Source organism: Haliotis rubra, unplaced genomic scaffold, assembly GCF_003918875.1.
Source record: "Haliotis rubra isolate DU_JTF1 unplaced genomic scaffold, ASM391887v1 Scf62, whole genome shotgun sequence".
Classification (NCBI taxonomy): domain Eukaryota; kingdom Metazoa; phylum Mollusca; class Gastropoda; order Lepetellida; family Haliotidae; genus Haliotis; species Haliotis rubra.
In genome coordinates this window covers 150,626-163,049 of record NW_025767324.1, presented here as the reverse complement: position 1 = coordinate 163,049, position 12,424 = coordinate 150,626, and the positions used below count along the sequence as shown (strand labels likewise).

At 38.8% G+C, this 12,424-nt stretch overlaps 1 protein-coding gene across 5 annotated transcripts in view; it reads left to right on the top strand.

Moving 5' to 3' along the window:
- LOC124256123 (kinesin-like protein KIF21A) overlaps positions 1 to 12,424 on the top strand; it is a 132,127-nt gene that overhangs the window by 30,330 nt on the left and 89,373 nt on the right. For all 5 annotated transcript variants that reach the window (XR_006892830.1, XM_046690079.1, XM_046690076.1 and 2 more), the window contains exon 4: positions 5,355 to 5,537. Coding sequence is in view for 4 of the 5 variants with exons in the window: in XM_046690079.1 (XP_046546035.1) it covers positions 5,355 to 5,537 (183 nt within the window). In the remaining variant the exon portion in view is untranslated. The remainder of the gene's footprint in view (positions 1 to 5,354; positions 5,538 to 12,424) is intronic.

The window sequence follows — 12,424 nt, the reverse complement described above, 5'->3', positions numbered from 1 at the left end:
TGGCTGGGCCATTCTACTCTCCTTGGCAGTAGTACACATGGCTGGGTCATTCATTCTACAGTAGTACACATGGTTGGGTCATTCTACTGGCAGTAGTACACACATGGTTGGGCCATTCTACTCCCTTGGCAGTAGTACACATGGTTGGGCCATTCTACTCCCTTGGCAGTAGTACACATGGCTGGGCCATTCTACTCACTTGGCAGTAGTACACATGGTTGGGCCATTCTACTCCCTTGGCAGTAGTACACATGGTTGGGCCATTCTGCACACTTGGCAGTAGTACACATGGTTGGGCCATTTTACTCTCTTGGCAGTAGTACACATGGTTGGGCCATTCTACCTAGGTCATTCTACACTCTTGGCAGTAGTACACATGGTTGGGCCATTCTACTCACTTGGCAGTAGGACACACGTGTAGCCATAAATATCTGACTGCTTGTGATCATCAAACTTCTGTGATCACTGACATTTTGTTCACAGGTCCATTAAATCTGTATGAATATAGGTTTTTGATTGCCTCCATATACTAGCTCCAACTTTCTATGCTGTTTACACCTATTGTGTAGACTGTATAGCTGGTATGCGACCCACTGATCAGACTGCCATGGTGTTGTGACCTTATTTAAGTGGGCTTGACGCTATTGTGTGTTAGCTTGGTGCATGTCTTGCTTCAGTTACGTACTGTATTGAACAAATAAAGATTATAGGATCCCATGAATGAGAGAGTTGTGCTCTTGCATACATTGGAAAGAAAGACTTATTCAAACCTTTGTACAAGCAAAGGTGAAAAAATCTGCTCTAGGTTGTTATTCAGCATCACTGTTATGTTGTATATAAATGGTTATGTTATATATATTGTATGTTTTAGATGTTTGTTTACACTAGGTAAACATTATGAGAGAATAAACGCCAATACAAGAATAGCAGTGACATTGCTAGACTTAGTCTCACAATCTCGGAACCTGAGACCAGAATTTTTTGTGCCACCTAGCCCTTACTCTAGCTATGTCCAAAATTAACAATTCAGATTTTGATCTCTATCTCAAATGGCTCCTTTTCAGTTTAAATGAAGTTGTTTGTTTCAATATCAGGATTATATATTTTCAGAGACTAAGCATTAGCTTATGCTAGATTATGCGCTTGAAATGTTCCAAGCTAAATGGATTACTGGCGCCTAAGGTACCTGCTGAAAGCTGACAAACGTAAGGTTGCTGCAGTGGTGTGGCTCTGCTGAGTTAGTGTCTATTTATCGGATGGCCTCGTAAATCATCTTCTCTGTCAGCCAGTTGGTCTGGTGACAGCAAAATCATTGACAGGCCCCTTTGATGTAGCTTGTGTAATGGCATCACTGAGTACTGTTACTGCATTGTGAAAGATAATGCAAAATGAGATCAAAGAATCATGTTGGATATAATAGCTGACTACCAGTGAAATGTTAGAATGCATATATGTATTGAGAATTTAAAAATAAATTCAAAGAAAAAATTTGGCGAACAATATCTGCATGAAATGACATATCCTACTCTCTAATACAAATCTTAATGTTGAATTCTTTATACTGCTACTAGGCCTGACATGTAGACAGACAAGTGCACCAATTCATGTACTTGAAAAGATTCTTTAAATATTTTCATTAAAACATCTGACATAGATTCTCCTGTCGCTTCATAAGCAAACAGTGGTCGCACGTATTAGCCGCTAGTCTGTTTTCCTGCCAGCCCAAGTTAATACCCGGCAGGGAGGACTATTCTTACCAACTGTTTTGTTATGTATCGGCTTGCTCCATACCACGCAATGTGTCCACTGAACATATTTACTCAGGATTTACTTGAATTCATCGTGGGTGGGGCGTTTGATTTAGTTTGGCGGACTTGCTTACCCTGTTCTGTCCCTCTGCCTTTCTTTCCTGATCCTATTGCAAAATATGACCTGGCGGCCTGTCCTTTTATCTATTGAAACTCGATAGCTTCAGTAATTGTGGCAGGGTCTCCTGGAACTAAGTCTCTGAATGCGATGAGCCTATGCTTGTAATAATTTGTAGTGTTTGTATGTCATGGATTATCACTATAGAGATTTGTATGGGTCATGTTACAGAACAGTGCAGTGTTAGCCATGTGTTGTCAATGACACAAATACCATTTATGTAGTAAAACGTGATGTAGATGTACATTTACGGTATTGTTGACTCAGCGTTGTAGTATAGTAGGGTATCAGTGTACAAATCTTGTTTGCAGAATATATTATTGACAAATGGGAATTGTACTGTAAATATTGTTAATGCCATTCACGAGGTCTTCAGTTTTGGGTTGCCTTTGCACCTATGTTATATAGTGATTGGTAATTAATTGTAAATATTAGGGCTTGGATGGATAACACGGGTACTTAGAGTGGGTGGCCCCAAAATAGGACCCGGTATCAACAGGACAGTAAGAGTTCTGCCAGTAACCCCGTTTGAAATAATGAAAAGGGGCATTTGTATTGCACTGAATTCCGCACCACCGCAGGGGCACGCTCAAAGTGCTACTATCTGATAATTATTAAATTTATTCTATTTATTCGGATTATTTCGAGGGTTAGGTTTAGGTTTAGATTTAGGGTTAAGTTTAGGCTTTTTATAAAAACGTTAGGCCTATATTTTTATGCATAGAATGATTAAAAAAGATACGAGTTACGGGCGGAATCTTTCCCAAAGGACTATACCCAGACTTGTGGCTGTGATACATTGTTCAGTTACAATAGCTATCAATGTCTATGGTTAGAGTAGACTAGCTGAAGTTGATATTTCTTCTGACTTTAATCTTATTGAGTAAAGATAATTTAGCTAACGTCAGCGTCAGTGTATGCATCATTTGATGGTTATATATGGGTTTCTGCATATTTTTTGACAAGACTTTGTTAAAACAGTTCACAATTAGACTATTGTTATAAGATTTACAGTGTATACAGTGGGTCAGGTACTAGGTGGTTTGGTACGCAGGACATCTAGTGCTGGATGACAGGAAACATGCTTAAACTTAATGACACAAAAACAGAAGCAGTTCTCATTGGTACAAAGCAACAACTTAGCAAGGTCAAAACCGACTTCCTTACAGTCGCAGATGCTGACGTCAGATTCTCTGATGTTGTTAAGGATTTGGGTGTCAACATCGACTCTTCCTTGACTCTGGATGCTCATGTTAACCGTCTGAGCAGGACCTGCTACTTTCACCTAAGATCCATTGGTAACATTCGGCAATACCTGACAACTGCTGCAACTCAAGCCCTTGTTCGAGCTCTTGTTACATCTAGGCTTGACTACTATAACAGCATCCTTTCAGGCCTCAGTTCTAAACTCCTTGATAAGCTTCAGAAGATCCAAAACACTTCCGCCCGCATCATCAGCAAGACTTCTAAACGTTCCCAACTGCATTGGCTACCAGTTAGGGACAGAATTGACTTTAAGATCCTCTGTCTGACATACAAGTGCCTCCATGGTTTGGCTCCCTCCTACTTGTCTGAACTCCTACATCCGTATGTCCCCGCACGCAACTTGCGCTCAAACACACAAAATCGACTGGTCACCCCACCCTACAAACTGAAATCCTTTGGACACCGATCATTCTCTTACTCTGCACCTGTGCTTTGGAACTCTCTCCCATGTGGCCTTAAAAGCTCTGACACAATTGACATTTTTAAGTCCAGACTTAAAACCCACCTTTTTCCAGTATATTATGTATAACTTCATCTGTAAATACTCCAGTGTAAATATTCTGTAGCGCTTTGAGCATGCCTTAGGGTGTGGAAGGGGCGCATTATAAATATGCATTTATTATTATTATTATTAAATCTGAACCTTCCAAACCTTAGTAAAACACAGTATGTAGAATGAATTCTTCATCTGCAGCTATGTACCTATCTTCCTTCATAATATATCCATGGAAATGTTCACACTGTACATTTTGAATAGTTTCTGAATATTATGAGCAGTATATCAATCTGTCTAAGTCATAGTGTCCAAATGCACTAACATATATGCTGAAAAATGTAGGTTTTTGTTGCAATACATGTTTCAAGTTAGATGGTAAAAGATCACTTACTCCTCTTACTGATATCATTTACTAACATTTTTGTGTTGTTGATAAGTTTAGCAAATGTTCTGACACCAGGTTTACCTTACATATTTTATATACAGTAACTATGGTTAAAACAAACTCAAGATTAATTTTAGTTCGTTATATCTGTCAGTTCATTATAAACATAGTTTATTGAGTGATGCAGCTGAAAAATCATTTTTTTCAATGTATTATATAACAATGTTAATAACATCAGTCGGGGAAATATAATTTGCCCGCCGATCAAAATTACTATTACAGTAAAATACCTTTATAACGAACTCCAAGGGACCACTGAAATTAGTTCGTTATATACGTAGTTCGCTATCCACTTTTTTATATGATAATATAAGGTTTATTCGGGACTTTCAAAACAGTTCGCCATAGCAGTCAGTTTGTTATATCCGTGTTCGTTATAAAAGTATTCTACTGTATTTGTTATGTACATGATCCCAAGGTCAGAGAATTACTTCAACAGTAATTTGATGACTATTAAATGCGCAAACAAACAGTGTCATTTTGTTTATTGTGTTGACCCAATTAATCAATTTCATCTATGATTGATTCACTTTAGTTGGCAAACAAGAATCAATCAGACATTCTATTATCAATTATTCTACAGTTTGTTACTACAGTATGATAAAATTGGGTGAGCGACGTATCAATTCTAGTAAACTGTATAGAAAAGCAAAAAGGTTCTAAGGTATTTCAGTACATTGCTGCAGAAAATGAATACTCTGTGTTGTGATTGTCTTATATCTACCTGCTGGCTAAAAGGATTAATAGGCAGAAATATTGTCGATTGCGCGGAATTATTACTGATTATTGATATACATCATGGATATGAATTGTGTCATGGATAGTATCTTAATTGAACTATTGTGATGAAATAAAATTTGAATCTTCTGGTACATCTGTATGTTGGGTAAAATAAGTATATATACATATATACTTGTAGTGTTGTTTAGCCTATAATCTACACAAATTAGCCAAAATCTAGACAAATTAGCCAAAATCTACACAAATTATTTCCCGAAGGATTTTTCTTGTGAAAATTGATAACCAAAACAGACACAAGGCATAAGTGATATATTTCTCATGTTGTTATCTCACCAGGATCCATAATTGTATCAGATCAACTGGAATATCTCCCTTGCTTTGTCAAATCACAACGCTATTGACAAGATTTAGCTAAACTAACAAATAACCTTGTCTCAAGTTTGCAAGGTTCTTTATGTGTTTTCATGCTTCTTATTTCAGACTGGATCTGGAAAAACTTACACCATGGGAACAGGATTTGACGTAAACACACCCCAAGCAGAAGTAGGCATTATACCCCGAGCTGTTGATCATCTTTTTCAAGGAATTGAATCAAGACGCAAGGCAGCTTTGGCCAATGATGAACCTCCCCCAGATTTTAGAGTCAACGCTCAGTTCATGGAGGTAAGAAAACTTGAAGAGAGTTTGCCCTGTTTCCTTTTGTCCAATCTTGAAGGTTGCGATTGAGCTCTCAAAGGAATGTGTTACATACCCAGACTGGTAGTGGGTAGTAGTGTCTGCCTGTGGAGCAGGAGGTTGGTGGTTCCATCACTGTCTAAAGATGTTAAACATTGGTACTTGTTGTTACCCTGACTAGTGCTAGGCATTACAGGGATGGAACAAGGACTGTAGTTGTATACTGTGTCTGAGTAGGTGTCTATTTTAACTGTGGCAAGGCATCTTGGTGGGCTAGCGGTTTAAGATCAGCAATAGTCTAGATGAGTTCAAAATGACGTATGGGGCGATGGGTAGACTAGTGGTTCAAGCATTCGCTCGTCACGCTGAAGACCTGGGTTCGATTCCCCACATGGGTACAATGTGTGAAGTCCATTTCTGGATTCCCCCACCGTGATATTGCTGGAATATTGCTAGAAGCTGTGTAAAACCATACTCACTCACTCACTCAAACCGATGTGCTTGTGCACACCTCTGTAAGTGCAGTAACTGAAGCTGTATCCATTTCACAATTTAGCACAGATTACTTCTACCCCTAAGTCAGTTTTTATGTTTGGTCACTGTAAGTTATTCAATTTTTTCATTGGAACAAGTTTTTTCTTTGCACGAATGAGAGAGGTCTGCATTTGCTATTGTAGTACTCTACACTAAGCAATAATACATCAGGTTTGTTCCTGTAAAGAGAAAAGTTGTCATCATCTAGATTTGTTTCAAACAGCTGCTTTCCTGATTGACAGGGAGTTGTTTGTGCTGAAACACATGTTAGATTTAGTTGTGAGATAAATAGCATAAACTGCCATAGCAGGCAAGTAATACATAGCCTGGTATCCCCTGCCATGATATGGCTGGAATCTTCACAGTGTAATTATCTGTGTGATTACACAGGTTTTCACAATGGTTGAAGAAGAAAGCTCAGAGCTCCAGATAAGATTTAGCTCATGTGGGTACTGTACCCACTGTAATTTTTTGGAGTGGGTATTATAAATGTTGAGTGGGTATTTCATTTTCCGTTACCCACTGCTTTCAAATATGTGCGTATTTCAGTCATATTACTCACCTAAGTATTATGTCATTGAGTAAGTTTACTAAGCAGGTATGTTCTGCCTTATCTAATCAAAACCAAGTTAAATATAATGGACATGATTTCATAAAAAAGCACTCATCCTATACTGACAGTACAACACTTGTCCTATACTAACAGTACAACTTGATGGCAATCGATGTCTTTTTCATTACGCAAGTGATTTTTATAAATATATTCCGTACGCATTTGTTTTATACATTTGTTTTAAATTTTGCGCGAATTGGTATCCAACATTTTTTCTAAGCGTAATTGGAAATTTTCTATGCGTATACCTGGATACGCAGCTTATCTGGGCCTCTGAAAGCTTATATCCACTATAATGACAAAGCACTTTTCAGTATTTTTGTTGTTGTTGAGGTAAGTTTTCAAGGAATCCAGTCCTTTTGGTATATACCTAGGTGTAAATGTCAAAATCGTGATACCGGTAAGCAAGTCTTCATTTCTTGTCATCACTGATAGTCAGTATTGCTCCAGTGAGAACGAAAGTCAAGGTTTCCTTGGCATAACATGGAGTTCAGAAGTCCTAAGTTTTGAATACTACAGTAAATACATCAAGGACCCAGGAACCCTTTGATTTCTAACACTTAATGTATTCCTTTGGCTGGTTTCCATCCACATGTGCAGAAAATTATTGAACTGATTTCAGTTTTATGCCATATTTTTCTATTCTCAAGCTTCACTTAAGTATGAAATATGGCGTGTATGAGATAACAATTGACTAGAATATTTTATGGCAAGATGTCTACCTCTGCTGTTGATATGGATTTACTGAAAAAATATTTTCTAAGATGTCCTGCCTTCTCAAAAGCTGTTTAAAATCTGCAGCCTGTTCTCCACTATTGAATTGTAGTAAAGGATACATGATTTACAGCCAATCGATGTATTACTCACTGTGGACAGATGGATGGGTGGGTGTTGCTGTAGCAGCTGTCCTGTAATCTGTGGACATGGTCCCAGGGGTATCAGGTACATCACAACACTAGGCTGGGGGATGAAACTCATCAGTGCCCAGGTGAACACCTGGATGTATCTGAAACTCAGTTACAGTCCTGTTTTGATCACTTTTAGGCATCAGAATATATTCAATCTGGTGAGAAAGTAAAACTATGTTTTAACTCTGATCAGTAGATGGAGCTTATGTTACACTGGGTTTGAGCGTTTTCTCTGCGTTGATGCAGTCAGTAAGACACTGATTCATACCTAAGGGAAGTGACCGCCTCCGTGGTGTAGTGGTTAGAGCGCCCCCCTGGAGAGCGGAAGGTCGTGGTTATTCCTTGTCATACCAAAAGACGTTAAAATATGGTACTTGTTGGTCCCTGTCTGGCGCGCGGCATTAATGGGTACAACAAGGACTGGTCGGCTCGGAGTCAGCATAATGTGTCTGAGTGGGTATTCATGCTTCACTGCGGCATGGTATCTCAGTGGGCTAGCACTATAAAACCAGCTTCAGTCTGGGCTAGTACAAGCAGCCGCACATACACATACACACACACGCATGCACGTTGTCATATGAGCGAAATATTCTCAAGCACGACGTTAAACCCAATTTCACCTCACCTCACCTAAGGGAAGTTTTAATAGATCATCAATGTGCTTATTCCTTTTAATGTAGAAACAGGTGATGATTGTACTCACATCTGAGCATGCTACTGATCAGGTTTGCTGTAGTTTTGGAACTGACTGTATGGCCAGTATGTAACTGCACAATGTCTTATAAGGAAATTCTTAACTACTGAATTATGGAACTGGAAGAGACACATAGGACTTAAATATTTCCATAAACACGTTCTGATTGATTCTGAATGAAAATATGAATGAATCGATCCAGTGTGTTGTGAAGCCTGGCATGTATATAAGGCATTTTATTTGCAGATATTGACTTGGTAATGTTGGCACTGTTGTTGATGTTGGTCAGTTTCTTGGTTGTGCTAAAATGGTTCACCTCTCCATGTTGACAGCTGTAAGTGGGAAATTGCATATGGAAGAACCTGGTTTTTTTTTGCTCACCTGACTGAAACTAAGTCATATTAGCTTAATCAGGTTAATGTCCTGCTCATGCATCTGGCATTATCCCTGTCTGTAAACATCATCTCCTGAAGAAACACTTTACCAAACTGTAACTGTACATGCTTGTCCTTACCAGTGATGACTACAGAATCTGTTCAGGTGGCTCAATTCCAGTTTTCATTATGGCAACCAAAAAGTGTTACTTGTGGCATTGCTCAGTTTTTATGTTCAAAAGTAAAGTAAAAAAGTAAGATATGTATGTATATGTGCATTTCTTTAAGGCCTGGGTTCATATTCCCCACATGGGTAGAATGTGTGAAGTCCATTTCTGGTACCCCCTGCCGTGATATTGCTGGAATATTATGCTCTCTCTCTCTCCCTCTCAGTCCCCCCTGGATTCCGCGGCAAAAAAAATGAAATTCTGCGGCGAATTTAAGTAAATTCTGCATTTGAATTTTACAAATTCTGCACAAAATTCTGCAATGATATAACTGCTAAAACTTTGTTACTTGACATCAAATTGAACACAAATAAAAGGCTTGTAACATTTACCATGTTTTTATTCTTTAACTTGACATGTTACGTTAAGATTAAGTCAATTCAGGCAGCTATGGGAGTTCTGGGAGAGCAGGAAGTGGAGGTTCAACTACGGACGGTCTGGATCTTCGGAAGAATATTTGGAATATCTGCCATTGTCTCTTGAATGAACTTGTCATACTGGAGTCTCTGATTGTAGTAAAGAAATACCAATGCTTTGATTGAGTCTGTTTTCAGAGATCTTTGGCGTCCTGTCAATACAAGATTATAGAGGGAAAAGCTTCGCTCTGCATCAGCTGAATTAGTAACAGCATTCATGTATCGCCTAGCAAGTTTTGCTAAGCGTGGAACTCTGTCCTGTACAGAAAACCAGAAATTGGTCACATCTATTTTGGTATCACCAGCTGCTGCCACTGCTTCTGGTGCAAGTACACACACATACAAATTAAATTCTCTGGGTACACTGTAAGACCTGGAATGGCACTATATTCACACTGTAGTTTGTCTAGAATGATGACTCTACTGGGATTAAATAGTCTGACTGCTTTAAGAAATTGTAAACCAGGCTGACCATCACTTAAGTATTTCTCTAATTTTTCTTTGGCATTATCAAAAGCAGTCTTGAATGTATTCAGACACTCCACTTTCACATTTAGGGCCATATCATCAAACTGAGACAAAATGTGTTGTGTGCTGTCTAGTGTGAGGTCAGAATGTGACACAAAATAAATCATTAGTTCCTCCAAGATGTCAAACGTAGACAATGTACATGGCACACGAGACTGAAAGAAATCATTAAGATGCATGATATTTGTGCACTTCTTCAAATAAAGTCAAGGTGACACTTTATGAGATGACTCTGATCTGGATCAGTTAGCCATTCATACAAATCCTTCTCTGAATCTGGAGCACTGTTTCCACAAATATCCTTTTCGCCACAATAAACTCAACGATAATACTTGAAGTATTTTGATGATACACAACACAGTCAAACCACGAGTTCCATCTGGTACTGCATGGGTCAGGGGCATAGTCACTTTTACAGTTATCATTGGAATGCATCCTGTCAGTCAGAAAAGAACGATAACGCGCTTTTCTGCTTCCTGCATGAAAGAACATGTTGCTGAACCTTTTCACAAACTTGTTCACAAGCGTAAATGGTTTGCTGAATGCCTGACCAATAAGACTCATGATGTGCGCCAGGCAGATGATGTGAATGGAATTACTACACAGTCCACTTAACACACTATTATAAGCTTTTTTCATGTACTGAGCATTATCTGTGTCAAACACCAAAACATCATCAAAGTTGATTCCATAATCATGCAATACACTAACAACACTCTGGGACACTGTGGCATGGTTTGTTCTGTCAAGGAAAACAGTTGCTGCTAGATAAGCCAACACCTTTCCATCATGTAACTCATCAAGCGGTGCCAAAAGTATATTCAAAACATATCTTCCTTCTTCATCGCCAAGTTCATCAAATATTACAGCCACTGGTCTTTCTTTCAGTTTTTCTTTTAACTGTGCTTTTTCACCAATGTACATGTCAATAAGATAGGTATCCTGAAGTCTGTTTCCACCTGGAATGCCTCCACCATTTAGAACTCGTTTATTCAAAAACTCACAAACCGCTGGGTGGTCAGTTTTAGACAACGGGATATTGCAGGCAGTACACATTTTCACCCATGCATGACATATTTCAATATGTTCCTTTTCAGCAATAGTTTTGGAATGGAGAGATGTGTCAATCGCTTTTCTGTTTCTTTGACTTACTTCCATCTGTACCTTCAGCTTTCTTTATGAGATGTTTTTGATTTAAGTAGGTGATCTTTGACAGTACTTTTTCTCGTGTGTGATCGATGACGACATTACATACTTTGCAAAATAGCTTTCCACCATCTTCATAAAGATCGCCGACATCTGACTTCGCCGTTAGCAGACACATTGCCAAGTTTAGATCCCGTTTGACTAGGAGGACCTCGCTTGTTTAAAAATTTATCCATGACGGTGACCACACTTATCGACCCGGCAACTTAGCAGACAAGCGCATCCGTATTAACTGGAACGGTGCATGTACAAATTAGACTTCACATGACTAACATAAACGATTATGACGTGAAAATTTCTTTCTCTCTCATTCTCTCTCTGACACTCTTATCACTCACTCTATCTCTTTCTGACTCTCTCTCTCTCGCTCTCTCTCTCCAGTAGAGCTACCCCTCTTGGGCAGTGCATGTGTAGATAACTAAGACCTTTCCAATTTGATTTATCAACACATCTGTTGCAAGAGACAGTGACCTTTACATTGTCAGTATAGAAGTGACGAAGTATGTCGAGGCTTGCATCTGTTGCAGACACAGACACTTTCACCAAGACAATTTAACGATTATCGATAGGGATATACAATGGGGATAGTTTAGGCTTTGAAGCACGATCAGACTTTACCTATTGACCAGCTACATCCCATTTTGATTTTTCTATTGTGGAATGATGTCGTTAAATGTCAAGTTGATAATAGATGGGGAAAAGTTAAGACATAATAACCAGTATATGAAACAGTTTTCATTTGTTAGGATATGTTTGTGTACATATACTATTGAACATCTGAAAGATTTTGTGTGTTTTTTAAAACGGATGTGGAAAGGGAACATAAATAAATGTACCAATGACAGCGTTTTGATATAATAATCCTTTTGGCATTCTTTTGCTGCAAAACACTTTTGGATTTTGTTAATTCAAGTGTGTGATGTTATGTTCAATTTTAGGTTTTTCTTTTAGTCTATTTCAAATTTGTTCTGTGGGAGTCTGTTTGCGATCCATCATTTCACGTCGTGTAAGATGGCCCTAAAAGGCGTCATGACCACACCTTTAACTGCTCCCCTGTGTGTTAAACAAGCCATTGCACCTCCTCTACATCCATCATCTCTCACCAGTGAATGAATACTCTCACATACTTGGAACAGTAAAACCACTTTATGTGGCTATGGAGTTTGTGGTTATGGCCTGAAGCTCGTACAGCAGGACGCAACCACGGTCTTTATTGAAACAACCAGCAAAAAATGCTCTTAATCAATGTCCCAGAGATATCTATGTGTGTTCTTGTGAATGTAGTTGCTGACCTTTCTCAGTAGGATCTGGAGATTGGACAGTCAAGAGATATACTGCTTGGCTGGGAATGGGCGAGGTGTGTGATACAGGGACC